Here is a 17960-nt window from a genome sequence, read left to right as displayed (position 1 = left end):
TTCGATAAGGTGCCACACAAGAGATTATTAAACAAAATTAGGGCTCATGGGATTCGGGTAATATACTAGCATGAATTGAGGATTGGTTAATGGAGGGAAAATAGAGAGTAGGAATAAATGAGTCATTTTCGGGTTGGCGGGCTGTAACTATTGTGGTACCGTAAGACAAAGTTTCTCTACCAACCTGACCCCGCAACACAGCACTGCCCTCCAGTTATCAACATCTACGACGTGGCCTTGGACAACGTGGACCATTTTCCATACTTCGGGAGCCTACTGTCAGCAAGGGCAGACATCGATGACGAGGTCCAACACCGCCTTCAGTGTGCCAGCGCAGCATTCGGTCGCCTGAGGAAGAGAGTGTTTGAAGACAAGGACCTCAAATCTGGCACCAAGCTTATGGTCTACAGGGCAGTAGTGATATCCGTTGAGTCATACAGGCGGGTGGGTATTACTGCAGCCCTGTAGACCATGAGCTTGGTGGTGGACAGTACACACCTCAAGTCACTGGAGAAATACCACCAATGATGTCTCCGCAAGATCCTACATCCTTGACCAGGCCAAAATCCCCAGCATTGAAGCACTGACCACACTTGATCAACTCCACTGGGCAGGCGACATCGTTCACATCCCAGACACGAGGCTCCCAAAGCAAGCGCTCTACTTGGAACTCCTTCACAGCAAGCAAGCCAAAGGTGGGCAGAGGAAACATTACAAGGACACCCTCAAAGCTTCCCTAATAAAGTGCAAAATTCCCACTGACACCTGGGAGTCCCTGGCCAAAGACCACCCTAAGTGAAGTAAATGCATCCGGGAGGGCGCTGAGCACCTCGAGTCTCATCGCCAATAGCATGCAGAAATCAATCGTAGACAGCGGAAGGAGCGCACGTAAAACCAGGTTCCCCATCCACCCTTTCCTTCAACCACTCTGCCCCACCTGTGACAGAGACTGTAGGTCGCGTATTGGACTCTTCAGTCACCTGAGAACTCACTTTTAGAGTGGAAGCAAGTCATCCTCGACTCCGAGGGACTACTTATGATGACTGTGAGGATCAGTGCTTGGGCCTCAGCTATTCACAATCTATATCAATGATTTGGATGAGGGGACCAAATGTAATATATCCACGTTTGCTGATGATACAAAGCTAGGTGGGAATGTAAGATGTGAGGAGGATTGTGTGGCTTCAAGGGGATATAGACAGGCTGAGTGAGTGGGCAAGAACATGGCAAATGGAATATAATGTGGAGAAATGTGAAGTATTCCACTGAGGTAGGAAAAATAGAAAAGCAGAGTATTTTTTAAATGGTGAGAGATTGGGAAGTGTTGGTCAGAGGGACGTGGGTGTATTGAACATTAACCACTGAAAGTTAACATGCAGGTGCAAGCAATTAGGATAAGAAATGGTATGTTGGCCTTTATTACAAGAGGATTTGAGTATAAGATTAAAGATGTCTTACTACCATTATATAGGCCGCTGGTGAGACCACACCTGGAGTATTGCGTACAGTTTTGGTCCCCTTATCTAAAGAAGGATATACTTGCCATAGAGGGAGTACAACGAAGGTTCACCAGACTGATTCCTGGGATGGGGGGAATTGTCCTAATGAGGAGAGATTGAGTAGGGCTACATTCTCTAGAGTTTAGAAGAATGAGAGGTGATCTCATTAAAAGATACAAAATTCTTACAGAGCTTGATAGGGTAGATGCAGGGAGGATGTTTCCCCTGGCTGGGGAAGTTAGAACCAGGGGTCAGCCATTTAGGACTGAGACGAGGAGAAATCTCCTTACTCGGAGGGTGGCGAATCTTTGGAATTCTCTACCCCAGAGGGCTGTGCTGCCTCAGTCGTTGAGTATATTCAAGGCAGATATCGATAAATTTTTGGATATTAAGAAAATCAAGGGATATGGAGATAGTGCAGAAAAGTGGAGTTGAGGTAGAAATCAGCCATTATTTGATTGAATGGCGGAGTAGGCACAAGGGACTGAATGGCCTACTCCTGCTCTTATTTCTTAGGTTCTTATGTAAGAGAAGAGATGGGAGAACCATCCGTGGCTAACTAAAGAAGTAAAGGATGGTATCAAATTGAAAATAATGGCTTACAATGTTGCCAAGATTAGTGGGAGGCCAGAGGATTAGGAAATTTTTAAAAACTAGCAAAGGACGACTAAAAAAATAAAGAGAGAGAAGATGGATTAAGAGAGTAAACTAGCAAGAAATATAAAAACAGATAGTAAGAGCTTCTACAGGTATATAAAAAGGAAGTGCGTAGCTAAAGTAAACATTGGTCCCTTAGAGGATGAGACTGGGGAATTAATAATGGGGAAATTGCAGGGACTTTAAAAAATATTTTGTATCGGTCTTCACGGTAGAAGACACTAAAAACATTCCAATAATAAATAATTAATGGGCTACAGGAGAGGGGAACTTAAAATAATCAGTATCACTAAAGAAAAAGTACTCGGTAAAATAATGGGATTAAAGGTGGACAAGTCCCCTGGACCTGATGGCTTGCATCCTAGGGTCTTAAAAGAAGTGGCTGCAGAGAAAGTGGATGCATTGGTTGTGATCTACCAAATTCCCTGGATTCTGGAGAGGTCCCAGCGGATTGGAAAACTGCAAATATAACGCCCCTATTTAAGAAAGGAGGGAGACAGAAAGCAGGAAACTATAGACCAGTTAGCCGAACGTCTGTTGTTGGGAAAATGCTGGAGTCCATCATTAAGGAAGTAGTAGCGTGACATTTGGAAAAGCATAATACCGTCAAGCAGAGTCAGCGTGGTTTTATGAAAGGGAAATCATGTTTGACAAATTTGTTGGAGTTCTTTGAGGATGTAACAAGCAGGGTGCATCAGGGAGAACCTGTATTCAGATTTCCAGAAGGCATTCGATACGGTGCCACATAAAAGGTTACTGCACAAGATAAAATCTCATGGGATTGGGGGTAATATATTAGCATGGATAGAGGTTTCGCTAACTAACAGAAAACAGAGAGTAGGGATAAATAGGTAATTTTCCGATTGGCAAACAGTAACTAGTGGGGTCGGTGCTGGGGCCTCAACTATTTACAATCCATAGTAATGACTTGGATGAAGGGACCGAGTGTAAAGTAACCAAGTTTGTTGATGAAACAAAGATGGGTGGGAAAGCAAGTTGTGAGGACACAAAGAATCTGCAAAGGATATGGACAGGCTAAGTGAGTGGGCAAACATTTGGCAGATGGAGTAGCATGTGGGAAATTGTGAGGTTATTGACTTTGGCAGGAAAAATAAAAAAGCAAATTGTTATTTAAATGGAGAGAGATTACAAAATGTTGCAGTACAGAGGGACCTGGGGGTCCTTGTGTATAAAACACAAAAAGTTAGTATGCAGGTACAGCAAGTAATCAGGAAGGCAAATGGAATGTTGGCCTTTATTGCAAGGGGGATGGAGTATAAAAGCAGGGAAGTCCTGCTACAACTGTATGCAGTACTCTAAAAATAGAGAGTTGGGATAAATGGGTAATTTTCCAGTTGCAAATGGTAACTAATGGGGTGCCACAGGGATCAGTGCTGGGGCCTCAACTATTTACAATCTATATTAATGGCTTGGATGAAGGGACGGAGTATGAATATTGGTGAGACCACACCTGGAATACTGCATACAGTTTTGGTCTCCTTATTTAAGGAGGGATATACTTGCATTGGAGGCAGTTCAGAGAAGATTCACTCGGTTGATTCCTGAGATGAAGGTGTTGACTTATGAAGAAAGGTTGAGCAGTTTGGGCTTGTACTCATTGGAGTTTAGAAGAATGAGAGATGATCTTATTGAAACATATAAGATACTGAGGGGGCTCGACAAAGTAGATGCAGAGAGGATGTTTCCACTCATGGGGAAATCTAAAACTAGGGTCGCCCATTTAGATCTGAGATGAGGAGGAATTTCTTCTCTGAGGGTCATAAATCTGTGGAATTCTTTGCTCCAGAAAGCTGTGCAGGCTGGGTCATTGAATATATTTCAGGTGGAGATAGGCAGATTTTTGAACGATAAGGGAGTAAAGGGTTATGGGGAGCGGGCAGGGAAGTGGATCTGAGCCCAAGGTCGGATCAGCCATGATCTTATTAAATGGTGGAGCAGGCTCGAGGGGCCAAATGGCCTACTCCTGATCCTATTTCTTATGTTCTTGGGTCTATTGGGGAATCACTGAACAGGGAGGATGTCAATGTCACAACCATCCTTCTTCTGGGAATGCAGAGAAAAGGACAAAGGGATGCATGGGCAGTCAGGTTTATAAACAAGAGGTTCTGAGGTGTAGGAGCCCAGAACTGGAAGCTAAAGTGCAGGAGGTTAGTTTAAGCAATTAAACGTTGTCTAGATAGGATATTGCCAATAACAAGGAAGCCACCTACAACAGGGACAGACAATGTGGTTTATTATTTTTTTTCCTCATATTTCAAGGAGAGAAGTGAGATTGAGTAAGATAAGGGGAAGTTGCTTTGCCTGTTACTCTTTATGCTCACTTACTGTCTTTAAAATAAAGCAGTTTTATTATTTTTATCTGACCTGATCGAAGTGTTTCAGTCTGTCTTCAGAAAGATTGGTGAGGTGTATATGAGGACACTGGTGAAAATCATATGATATCTAGTTCAGATCAATAGGTCACACCCCAGGTTATGCTATTGTAGAATTAGATATTGGGAAATACAGGCACATTCCTGAACATAGAACGCTTAGGGTGACCAGCACCACTATATCCGAAAGGGTGTCTAAGGCATACCCAAAACGTGCACCAGTGATTATGGCCAAAGATCAGTCGTGCTAACAGAAAGTGCTGCATTAAATCCAAAAGCTTGTGGAGCACAATTGAGCCAGACCCAGTGCACTGACATCTTTGCCACCCCATAGTGCTCAACTTAGTCTCGAGTATGGGAGAAACCTCTGGATTCCTACTTGCAGCAACCTGGTGAGGCATCCCACTGTATTTGCAGCAGGTGGAACTCCTATCTGGTCTATGTGAGTTGAGATGTTGTGGAAAATTCTCTTACTAAGGCTGGACCAAGAGAAAGTCTCCCAAATCTGGTTCCTTTTTTGGCCGACTACCAACAGGTGACATAGCAACAATACCACCACATAGCCAGCAGATTGGGGGGGGGGGGGGATTTCTGCAGGAGATGACTCCAATTCCGCGGGGGTTTCTGTGGCTCTTCCAGTGAAGTTATGTCGGATGAGATCCCGTGTGAGGATTCATCCCTTCATGTGAGAGAGGCAGGCTCCCTGTGGAATTTCACAAAGTTATAGCAACGCAGCCCAAAAGGTCCAATGGATTTCAACATCACTGCAATAGGCAACCACAGTCACCAGCAATACCACTCACTGGAACTAGCTCCTTCAGCCATCCATAGGCTTACATGTAAAGTTCATCCCCGGCCTCTTGATATCAGTACATCCCTCTAAAAAGCCTATTAGAGCTGAAACTTCAGGCTAATTCCCACTTTCCACCAACATTGAGCATCAGCTGCCAACTCCAGCCTGAGTTGGGAACTCACATGGGAATAGTTAACAATGTGGAGCTTGGATAATCACCTGGGGTTGACCCACTGTGACATTGGTGAGTGCTAACCTTGCTGCTTCATAGTCTCACCAGTTCGGTACCTAACATCGAAAAGTTAAGTCGTAGCGTGCACAAACAAAGAGAATTGAAATCAGCTGAGATAAGATTTTAATTAAAACAAGTTTGATCTAACTTTGTTGTGTAGAGCAATTTCAAGAGATTTCCTTACAGATTGAGCAAATGAGGGTACAATCTATCACACACTTGCATAACGATAGATGTGCTTTGCAATGTGTGCCTGGCACCGAGTTTTATGTGTTGGGGAATTTGAGCACCATCCATACTTGGAAAATCCTGTGGGCTTCCAGGCCTGAATTTCCAAGACACGCACTCAGTACTTAAACTTTAACATCAGCCATGCAACTATGTATTATCTACCCATGTACTTGTAATGATTTGATGAATAGCTGTGAGTTTATACTATTTAGCATAACAATACATAGGTATGTGTTCTTTGAAAAGGATTATTTGGGCTGGATTTTTGTTTTTTGGCGGAAACGGTAGTTTTACGCCAAAATTACTGTTTTTGCTGCGCTACCGTTTTTAGGCCTAATTTTTGGCCTTTACAATACATCGGTAAAGTCGGCATTGCACGAGGACTCGCGGCGCAAACCGTGGGTTTGGGAAACTTTAGTCCGAGGCCGCTGAGAGAGAGGCTTTGGGAGGGCGGAAAAACAAACAAAAAATAAATTGCAAAAAACACTCACAAAACATTCACAAAACCCTTACCTCCTAAATCGCAGAAAAAGAATTCAAAAATAAAAACTTTATAACTTACCTTTTTTGCAGGTCTTCATACTTAGCACTGCTGGCAGGACTGCACCGAGTGGTTTGACTTGTCGGTATTCTGGGCGTGGCGGAGAGTGCCGAAAGTACGATGGTAACGCAATCCGTGGCGTTTCACATTGGCGCACCTCTCCCTGTCGGTACATGGAAGCGCTGCCGCAAATAGGTGCTCGAAGATCCTGCCGACCGGATTTTCGCCGCGGAAGGTCAAATCGCGGTAAAAACCCGGTCGCAAAGTTGAAAGTCCAGCCCTGAACGTGCACAAGCTTTTTCAATATCTCAGCACCGTAATATCTGGATAGCTTGCTGGGCTTTTTCTGCCAGTGTAACTTGCTGTTGCGTTAAGCCACAAAGCACGACTATTCCTTCGACAATGAATACAATTGTATTCGGCCCCCTCCCCTGTATACAAAAATTAAAATGGCGGCTTCAGGTCTACGATGTTTACATGGAGGAGTACCAATCAAATGCTCTGGTTGTTTGAGATGGTGTACAGACAGTTGTTACCTAACAGATCAGCAAAAATAACCAGCCTGAGAAACTTAATGACAGAGCAGAAAGAAAATGTTCTTTTAGCAAAAAGAAAGTGCAGTCTATTTTATATAATGTTGGAAAGTGTGAGGTCATGCACTTTGGCAGAAAAAAAATCAAAGAGCAAGTTATTATTTAAATGGAGAAAGATTGCAAAGTGCCGCAGTACAGCGGGACCTGGGGGTACTTGTGCATGAAACACAAAAGGATAGTATGCAGGTACAGCAAGTGAACAGGAAGGCCAATGGAAAAAGCAAGGAAGTCTTGCTACAGTTATACAGAGTATTGGTGAGGCCACACCTGGAATACTGCATGCAGTTTTGATTTCCATATTTGAGAAAGGATATACTTGCTTTGGAGACAGTTCAGAGAAGGTTCACTAGGTTGATTCCGGAGGTGAGGGGGTTGACTTATGAGTAGGTAGGAGACAAGAACTAAGGGGCATAATCTTAGAATAAGGGGCTGCCCATTTAAAACTGAGATGAGGAAAAATTTATTTTCTCAGATGGTTGTAAATCTGTGGAATTCGCTGCCTCAGAGAGCTGTGTAAGCTGGGACATTGAATACATTTAAGACAGAGATAGACAGTTTCTTAAATGATAAGCGGGCAGGGAAGTGGACCTGAGTCCATGATCGGATCAGCCAAGATCGTATTAAATGGCGGAGCATAAGAACATAAGAACATAAGAATTAGGAACAGGAGTAGGCCATCTAGCCCCTCGAGCCTGCTCCGCTATTCAACAAGATCATGGCTGATCTGGCCGTGGACTCAGCTCCACTTACCCGCCCGCTCCCCATAACCCTTAATTCCCTTATTGGTTAAAAATCTATCTATCTGTGACTTGAATACGTTCAATGAGCTAGCCTTAACTGCTTCCTTGGGCAGTGAATTCCACAGATTCACAACCCTCTGGGAGAAGAAATTCCTTCTCAACTCGGTTTTAAATTGGCTCCCCCATATTTTGAGGTTGTGCCCCCTAGTTCTAGTCTCCCCGACCAGTGGAAACAACCTCTCTGCCTCTATCTTGTCTATCCCTTTCATTATTTTAAATGTTTCTATAAGATCACCCCTCATCCTTCTGAACTCCAACGAGTAAAGACCCAGTCTACTCAATCTATCATCATAAGGTAACCCCCTCAACTCCCGAATCAGCCTCGTGAATTGTCTCTGTACCCCCTCCAAGGCTAGTAAATCCTTCCTTAAGTAAGGTGACCAAAACTGCTCGCAGTACTCCAGGTGTGGCCTCACTAATACCCTATACATTTGCAGGGTAACTCCCTGCTTTTGTACTCCATCCCTCTCGCAATGAAGGCCAACATTCCATTCACCTTCCTGATTACCTGCTGCACCTGCAAACTAACTTTTTGGGATTCATGCACAAGGACCCCCAGGTCCCTCTGCACCGCAGCATGTTGTAATTTCTCCCCATTCAAATAATATTCCCTTTTACTGTTTTTTTCCCCCAAGGTGGATGACCTCACACTTTTCGACATTGTATTCCATTTGCCAAACCATCGCCCATTCGCTTAACCTATCTAAATCTCTTTGCAGCTTCTCTGTGTCCTCTACACAACCCGCTTTCCCACTAATCTTTGTGTCATCTGCAAATTTTGTTACACCACACTGTGTCCCCTCTTCCAGGTCATCTATGTATATTGTAAACAGTTGTGGTCCCAGCACCGATCCCTGTGGCACACCACTAACCACCAATTTCCAACCCGAAAAGGACCCATTTATCCCGACTCTCTGCTTTCTGTTCGCCAGCCAATTCTCTATCCATGCTAATACATTTCCTCTGACTCCGCGTACCCTTATCTTCTGCAGTAACCTTTTGTGTGGCACCTTATCGAATGCCTTTTGAAAATCTAAATACACCACATCCATCGGTACACCTCTATCCACCATGCTCATTATATCCTCAAAGAATTCCAGTAAATTAGTTAAACATGATTTCCCCTTCATGAATCCATGCTGCGTCTGCTTGATTGCACTATTCCTATCTAGATGTCCCGCTATTTCTTCCTTAATGATAGTTTCAAGCATTTTCCCCACTACAGATGTTAAACTAACCGGCCTATAGTTACCTGCCTTTTGTCTGCCCCCTTTTTTAAACTGAGGCGTTACATTAGCTGCTTTCCAATCCGCTGGTACCTCCCCAGAGTCCAGAGAATTTTGGTAGATTATAACGAATGCATCTGCTATAACTTCCGCCATCTCTTTTAATACCCTGGGATGCATTTCATCAGGACCAGGGGACTTGTCTACCTTGAGTCCCATTAGCCTGTCCAGCACTACGTCCCTAGTGATAGTGATTGTCTCAAGGTCCTCCCTTCCCACATTCCTGTGACCAGCAATTTTTGGCATGGTTTTTGTGTCTTCCACTGTGAAGACCGAAGCAAAATAATTGTTTAAGGTCTCAGCCATTTCCACATTTCCCATTATTAAATCCCCCTTCTCATCTTCTAAGGGGCCAACATTTACTTTAGCCACTCTATTCCATTTTATATATCGGTAAAAGCTTTTACTATCCGTTTTTATGTTTTGCGCAAGTTTACCTTCGTAATCTATCTTTCCTTTCTTTCTTGCTTTCTTAGTCATTCTTTGCTGTCATTTATAAAATTTTCCCAATCTTCTATTTTCCCACTAACCTTGGCCACCTTATACGCATTGGTTTTTAATTTGATACTCTCCTTTATTTCCTTGGTTATCCACGGCTGGTTATCCCTTCTCTTACCGCCCTTCTTTTTCACTGGAATATATTTTTGTTGAGCAATATGAAAGAGCTCCTTAAAAGTCCTCCACTGTTCCTCAATTGTGCCACCGTTTAGTCTGTGTTTCCAGTCTACTTTAGCCAACTCTGCCCTCATCCCACTGTAGTCCCCTTTGTTTAAGCATAGTACGCTCGTTTGAGACACTACTTCCTTATCCTCAATCTGTATTACAAATTCAACCATACTGTGATCACTCCTTCCGAGAGGATCTTTTACTAAGAGATCGTTTATTATTCCTGTCTCATTACACAGGACCAGATCTAAGATAGCTTGCTCCCTTGTAGGTTCTGTAACATACTGTTCTAAGAAACAATCCCGTATGCATTCTATGAATTCCTCCTCCAGGCTACTCCATGCGATTTGATTTGACCAATCGATATGTAGGTTAAAATCCCCCATGATTACTGCCGTTCCTTTTTCACATGCCTCCATTATTCCCTTGATTATTGCCCTCCCCACCGTGAAGTTATTATTTGGGGGCCTATAAACTACACCCACCAGTGACTTTTTCCCCCTTACTATCTCTAATCTCCACCCACAATGATTCAACATTTTGTTCATTAGAGTCAATATCGTCTCTTACAACTGCCCTGATATCATCCTTTATTAACAGAGCTACCCTACCTCCTTTCCCTTCTTGTCTATCTTTCTGAATTGTCAGATACCCCTGTATGTTTAATTCCCAGTCTTGGCCACCCTGCGACCATGTTTCTGTAATGGCCACCAAATCATACCCATTTGTAATGATTTGTGCCGTCAACTCATTTACTTTATTTCGAATGCTGCGTGTGTTTAGGTAGAGTGTTTTAATACTAGTTTTTAAACCATGATTTTTAGTTTTGACCCCTCCTGCAGCCCCTTTATATTCAGTGGCCCTTTTTGTTTTTTGCCTTGGGTTTCTCTGCCCTCCACTTTTACTCATCTTCTTTCTGTCTTTTGTTTTTGTCTCCTTTTTGTTTCCCTCTGTCTCCCTGCATTGGTTCCCATCCCCCTGCCATATTAGTTTAACTCCTCCCCAACAGCACTAGCAAACACTCCCCCAGGACATTGGTTCCGGTCCTGCCCAGGTGCAGACCGTCCGGTTTGTACTGATCCCACCTCTCCCAAAACCGGTTCCAATGCCCCAGGAATTGGAATCCCTCCCTGCTGCACCACTGCTCAAGCCACGTATTCATCTGAGCTATCCTGTGATTCCTACTCTGACTAGCACGTGGCACTGGTAGCATTCCTGAGATTACTACTTTTGAGGTGCTACGTTTTAATTTAGCTCCTAGCTCCTTAAATTTGACTTGTAGGTGCTCATCTCTTTTTTTACCTATATCGTTGGTACCAATGTGCACCATGACAACTGGGTGTTCACCCTCCCTTTTCAGAATGTCCTGCACCCGCTCCGAGACATCCTTGACCCTTGCACCAGGGAGGCAACATACCATCCTGGCGTCTCGGTTGCGGCCGCAGAAACGCCTATCTATTCCCCTTACAATCGAATCACCTATCACTATCGCTCTCCCACTCTTTTTCCTGCCCTCCTGTGCAGCAGAGCCACCCACGGTGCCATGAACTTGGCTGCTGCTGCCCTCCCGTGATGAGTCATCCCCCTCAACAGTACCCAAAACGGTGTATCTGTTTTGCAGGGGGATGACCGCAGGGGACCCCTGCACTACCTTCCTTGCACTGCTCTTCCTGCTGGAAATAGGAGCAGGCTCGAGGGGCCGTATGGCCTACTCCTGCTCCTATTTCTTATGTTCTTATATTCTTTATTGTATTTTTGTGGGGGCTAATTGTCCAATCAACCATTAAAGTTGTATTGATTTTAACCAAGAGGTACTGCTTCTTTATTTTTTTTCTCTCCTATTTTCTCCCTCCTCCCTAGGACGTCCCTCTCATCTGTGCTATTCTCAAGCAGGAGGGAGGCTAGGCCTGGTCTGTAGTTTCTTTCATGGACAATGATGTGCTGTTCTGTTTTGGATCCACCAGGTGGCGTGGTTGCAGATCCAACACATCATTTACAGTGAGGCTCAATACATTTTATTTAAAAATTGTACCTCAATCCTAAAATTAAAGATGACTCTGTGTATTTGAATGTTTTTGTGATCCGTCTTCCTCTTTTTGACTATCAGCTCGTCCCCAACAGTCCTGTGGTTGAGGGATGCAGGAAGAGACCTTTCCCTGACCAGTATTCTCTCCCATCCCTTATATGTGTAAAGGCATGTAGCAATCGTCATGTAGCAAAGCCGAGCTGCTTCAGAACGCTTTTTACTATCAGAGGACTGGAATTAAATTCACTGCCAAAGTGTTGATACGCCAAATGACAAGGCTGTTATCAATCAGCCCTTGAATGTTTGAACTTTAGTAGATTAATATTTTGTTAGACTGTAGTTGCTAACGTACTGGGAAGTTCGACTCCCAAGACAGATATTCCCATCTGTAGAAGTGGGAGGGTGGGCAGGTTTTAGGACTGAGGTGAGTTAATACTCCTACTCCTGGGATGGGATCTGGTGTCTGTGGAGGGCAGCTGCCTGAATTTGAGGGCAGATAAATATTCACCTTCGCTGGGTCAAAATCCTGACACTCCCTACCTAACAGCACTGTGGGAGTACCTTCACCACACGGACTGCGTGGTTCAAAAACCAACTCACCACCACCTTCTCGAGAGCAACTAGGGATGGGCAGTAACTGCTGGCCATCCCATGAATAAAAAAATATGTTTTGGATTTTTGACAAATTACTTTTGGGAATCAGGGAGCATTCTTTCAGGAGATGAAACTGGTGAGAAGGAGTGCATGATGGGGTAGATTGCATATGGTCTGTGGAAGGAGCAGGCTGTATGGATCAAATGGCTTTTTCTCACTCTGCGTTCTATGGTCCTACATTCCTGTTATCCAATGTTACTTATTAAACTGTTCTCGATACAATTCTAACTAAACTTTGTTAAAAATCACACATTTTATTCTTTCAGGGAATTTGCAAAATCAGTCAAACGCCCATATTCTGTACACTACAACCCATATACCCAAAGCATTGAAATGCTCAAGGATACCAGAAGCATTGAAAAAGTTGTTCAAGACATCCGGAGTGATCTCGGCACAGTGTGTGAGGCTTTATCAAAAATGGGATTTTGAAAGTGCGCGCACAGATCTCATCTTCATCTGTGAAAGCCGCTCGCAGAAATGACACGGAATATGGTGGCGCGACCTGTCCGCAGAATAATTAGTAACTTATTTGGATGTTTTAGTAAAGTTTCTACTGCTCTAGGATGTGCTCCACAACACTAAGACACAAAGAATATGATGGAAAACCCAGTCAATTCTGCATTCATTTGACACAAATTATCGACACATTCCACTGCTCGGAGGATGATCTCATAACATCAGTGTCTGTCCGTAGTTTAAACTGATTTCATTTGAGAGGGAATGCGATACGCCGCAATCTATTGACCTGATTACATTTCCAGTGAAACCCTGGTAGAATTAACTGACTGAACAATGGTCAATTATAGTGATGTTAGTAACAGATTACATGGGATATACGTGACAGAAACAGGCCATTCGGCCCAACCAGTTCATGCCAGCGTTTGTGCTCAACTCTCGCCTCCTCCTGTCTTTCCTCATCTAAATCTATCAGCATAACCCTCTATTCCCTTCTCCCTCATATACTTGTCTAGCCTCCCCTTAAATGCATCTATACTATTCGCCTCAACCAATCCCTGTGGTATCCAGTTTCTTTGGGTAAAGAAGTTTCTTCTGAATTCTCTATTGGATTTCTCGGTGATTATCTTATATTGATGGCCTCTAGTTATGCTCTTCCTCATAAGTGGAAACATTCTCTCACTATCCACTCTATCAAAGCCATTCATAATTTTAAAGACCACTGTTAGGTCACCCCTCAGCCTTCTTTACTCAGCCAGTTCACATAGGGACAGTGCAGGAAAGTGGAGTTGAGGTAGAAGATCAGCCATGATCTTATTGAATGGCGGAACAGGCTCGATGGGCTGAATGGCCTACTTCTGCTCCTAATTCTTATGTTCTTATGTTCATCCTTTCCTGATATGTATACCCTCGCATTTCTGGTATTATCCTTGTAAATCTTCTCTGCACCCTCTCCAGTGCCTCTATCTCCTTTTTATAATATGGAGACCAGAACTGTATACAGTACTCTTAAGTGTGGGTCTAACCAAGGTTCGATACAGCACGACAACCCAAGCACCCCACCCATCCGTCCCTCCAACCACCATCTGCCCCACCTGTGAGAGACTGTAGGTCCCACATTGGACTCATCAGTCACCTGAGAACTCGTATTAGTGTGGAAGCAAGTCATCCTTGACTCCGAGGGACTGCCTAGGAAGAAGGACGATACAGGTTTAGCATAACTTCCCTACTTTTCAATTCCATACCTCGAGAAATAAACCCTAGTGCTTGGTTTGCTTTTTTTCCCGGCCTTGCTAACCTGTGTTGCAGCTTTTAGTGATTAGTGTATTTGTACTCCGAGATCACTTTGTTCCTCGACCCCACCCAGACTCACATCCTCAAAGTAATAAGTGACCTCCCAAGTCTTCCTACCAAAATGTAAATTTATCTGTGTTGAACTTCATTTGCAAATGATATGCCCATTCTGCAAGTTTATTAATGTCCTCCTGTAATTCATTGCAGTACTTCTCAGTACTGACTATCCTCCCGCCAATTTGGTGTCATCCGCAAATTTAGAAATTGTGTTTTTAATTCCAAAGTCTAAATCATTAATATAAATATAAATTGTGAACAACAGAATCCATGATCTCATAAACTGATGATAGAAGTAGGCCTGTTTATGTTTTCAATATATAATAATATAAAAATGTGCCCCTCTCTAATTTCATGCTGATTATTAAACTGATACCATTGTAAAAGAAAAAACAATAGGCTGAGGATATGATCAAACATTTCATTATTTTTCTCCATTTCTCAAATATGAATTATTTTGAAATGAACGTTATATTTATATTGACTCATTGTTGGCCAATTTTCAGCTATTTACAATCTATATGAATGACTTGGATGAAGGGACCAAGTGTAATGTAACCAAGTTTGCTGATGATACAAAGATGGGTGGGAAAGCAAATTGTGAGGAGGACACAAAAAATCTGCAAAGGGATATAGACAGGCAAAGTGAGTGGGCAAAAATTTGACAGATGGAGTATAATGTGGGAAAATGTGAGGTTATCTACTTTGGCAGAAAAAAATAGAAAAGCAAATTATAATTTAAATGGAGAAAAATTGCAAAGTGCTGCAGTACAGAGTGACCTGGGGATCCTTGTGCATGAAACACAAAAAGTGAGTATGCAGGTACAGCAAGTAATCAGGAAGGCAAATGGAATGTTGGCCTTTATTGCAAGGGGGATGGAGTATTAAAGCAGAGAAGTCCTGCTACAACTGTACAGGATATTGATGAGGCCACACCTATAGTACTGCATACAGTTTTGGGCTCCATATTTAAGGAAGGATATACTTGCATTGGAGGCTGTTCACTAGGTTGAATCCAGAGATGAAGGGGTTAACTTTTGAAGATAGGTTGAGTATGTTGGGCCTATACTCATGGCGTTCAGAAGAATGAGAAGTGATCTTATCGAAACATATAAATAATGCGAGGGCTCGACAAAGTGGATGAAGAGAGGATATTTCCACTCATAGGGGAAACTGCCACTAGGGGGCATAGTTTCAGAATAAGGGGCCGCCCATTTAAAGCTGAGATGATGAGGAATTTCTTCTCTCAGAGGGTTGTAACTCTGTGGAATTCTCTGCCCCAGAGAGCTGTGGAGGTTGGGTCATTGAATATATTTAAGGCGGAGATAAACAGATTTTTGAGCGATAAGGGAATAAAGGGTTATGGGGAGCGGGCTGGGAAGTGGAGCTGAGTCCATGATCAGATCAGCCATGATCTTATTAAATGGCGGAGCAGGCTCGAGGGGCCAGGTGGTCTACTTCCGCTCCTATTTCTTATGTTCTTATGTACAGGGTTGAGATATTCTGACTTATTTCAGTTACATGTACAGGCACAGATACACTGGGGCACTTCAGAGCTGTCTTTCCAAGCCTCACTAGTAAAATTATGAAACTCTGTTATAGCAATGTCAATGATGTCAATCTTTTTGATGATGTAGTGACACTTTTGATGTAGTGTCAGCCTTGGCTCGGGTAGTACTCTTGCCTTTTGAGTCAAAAGGTTGTAGGTTCAAGCCCCACTCCCAAAATGAGTACTTCATCGAGACACTGGGGGAGTGTTGTGTTCTTCGAGAAGCTGTCTTTTGGATGAGATGCAAAAAGAGACCTCATCTATCCATTTAGGTTGATATAAAAGGGAGTTGCCCCAATGTGTTGGCTAATATTTATTCCTCAAACAACACCACCAAAATAGATTAACTGATCATTCATCTTTACTATTTGTGATGTACAAATTAGCTGCTGTTTTTGTCCAGATAATAACAGTAACTGCACTTCAAAAGTAATTAATTAGCTGCAAAGTGTTTTGAAATGTCTTGCGGAATGGAAAGGTGTTGCATATGTTATAATTTTCACATGAGAAAGAAAGAGCTTGCATGTGATGTACGTTTCATGATCGCAAGATATCGCAAAGTGCTCTGGCAGCCAGTGACTTACCATTTGAAGGTTAGCCACTGTTATAATGTAGGGAAAGACTACCCCAGTCCAGGTGAAATGTGTTTAAATGGAGAATGAGGACTGGAGGTCCATCGCTGGTGTTATGAGATCACTCTTAGACAGTGCTGCTGTATGTAGTTTCTTTATCTATGATTTCAGGCAAAAAGAAAAAGAGATGAAAGTAAAAGTAGTGGCTGCCAATGGATATACAATTACTGTAAGAGCATAAGTAGAATAATTTAATGATTTCAGAAGGGTTCAAGTTTGACTATAATATGTGAGCTTCTCTCCTTTGCATGTTCTGGACCAATGATTTTGTTTTACAATTATCTTCAGTACTGCTCTGTATTAATTGGCAAAAAGATGTACTTTGTAAGATATTGATATACTCCTATGTACAACCCTCTCCCTCAGCGCACCCCCTTCCTTCACTCAATTAAGTCACTCCAGCTATTGGCCCAAAGAAAGGAGCCATATTTGTATGATGGTTGAGAATGGGAATTTAAATTCAGGCCCTCCGAACAGGAGTTTGGCACACCTTTACTTGAGTTCTGAGATTGTCTGATATACACATAAAACTATATGAAGTCATTGAGCACTAGATTCTTGCCACATCACTGCCTGAACAATATTAAACAATGGTATGATTCCATGGGTTACAAACAGCAAAATCTACACCATGAACCAAAAAGTATGTTCAGAAGTTTTGACACCTAAATGATCAAAATATACAAGTTGTGGTTCTTCCGAATATGCAGAATAACTATGACATGGATTCTCTACTCCATATATTCTTTCTGGTCACAGCATGGATGTTTCACCTCATTGCCCACATTTTTGTGTTTCAGCAACTCGCATGACTGGCACTGTCTGCTTCAAGCTGTTTGCTTAATAATGGCAGGAACTCAAATAATCAAACTACTGACGGAATGTTCCTCCGTCCTTTGTGATAACATATTGCTGAAAGAACTACTGCTTAACGTTGAAGGTATAACTTTAGCCGCTCAGTATAAAAGTTCGAAGTGCAAAATAAAAGAACGTATCTAACCGTGTTCAGTTCCTTGTGACTGCAGTCAATTCTTTTTTGCAAACAATCTTTGATACATCACGAGGATGCTATTGCCCATAAACAGTCATGGTCATAGTCTTTATAGTTACATGGTGACATCCTCAAAAGAAGAAACAGTTCATAATACAAATAGCAGAAACTTGCACGATGTTGCTTCATTTGGATCGGATTGGATCTGAGACACTGAAGGCAGCGTAGTTCAGTGTAAGAATTAATGGCACACTTGGAATGGTACAAAAGAGGAGCACTACTCTTATCAAAATTGACGATTTGCAAAATTTATTCGTATTTTTCACATCCAAATTCTTGTTTATTGCGAAATCCAGCATGCATGGCAAATACCATTGGAGGATTCTCTTGCTTCTCCTTCATGCAATTTATTCCATAAAAATTGTTTGAAGTTCTGTAAATTCTATAGAAAAACTAGATGTTATTGATTGGCTACAATAGAGTCATTCATTTCTAAATAAATTACAATATAAAAGAATCTACTATTGGTTTTGATAAAACGCAGTTGCCAACTAGATTGCCTCACAGCAATTGCCCACGTCAAGACTTGAGGGCCTAGAAATAGGGCGAGT

General features: G+C 42.6%; 1 protein-coding gene across 1 annotated transcript in view; it reads left to right on the top strand.

The window, feature by feature from the left end:
• The window catches only part of LOC139281422 (tryptophan 5-hydroxylase 2-like), a 64407-nt gene extending 51423 nt beyond the window's left edge, over positions 1–12984 (top strand). The window contains exon 11 of the mRNA XM_070901586.1: positions 12638–12984. Within this exon, the coding sequence (XP_070757687.1) occupies positions 12638–12800 (163 nt within the window). The 3' untranslated portion in view covers positions 12801–12984. The remainder of the gene's footprint in view (positions 1–12637) is intronic.
• The last annotated feature ends 4976 nt before the right edge of the window (positions 12985–17960 follow it).

This window comes from Pristiophorus japonicus, chromosome 15, assembly GCF_044704955.1.
Source record: "Pristiophorus japonicus isolate sPriJap1 chromosome 15, sPriJap1.hap1, whole genome shotgun sequence".
NCBI classification, from domain to species: Eukaryota; Metazoa; Chordata; class Chondrichthyes; family Pristiophoridae; genus Pristiophorus; species Pristiophorus japonicus.
The sequence above is the reverse complement of the archived record's forward strand: the minus strand, read 5'-3'. Positions and strand labels throughout refer to the sequence as shown.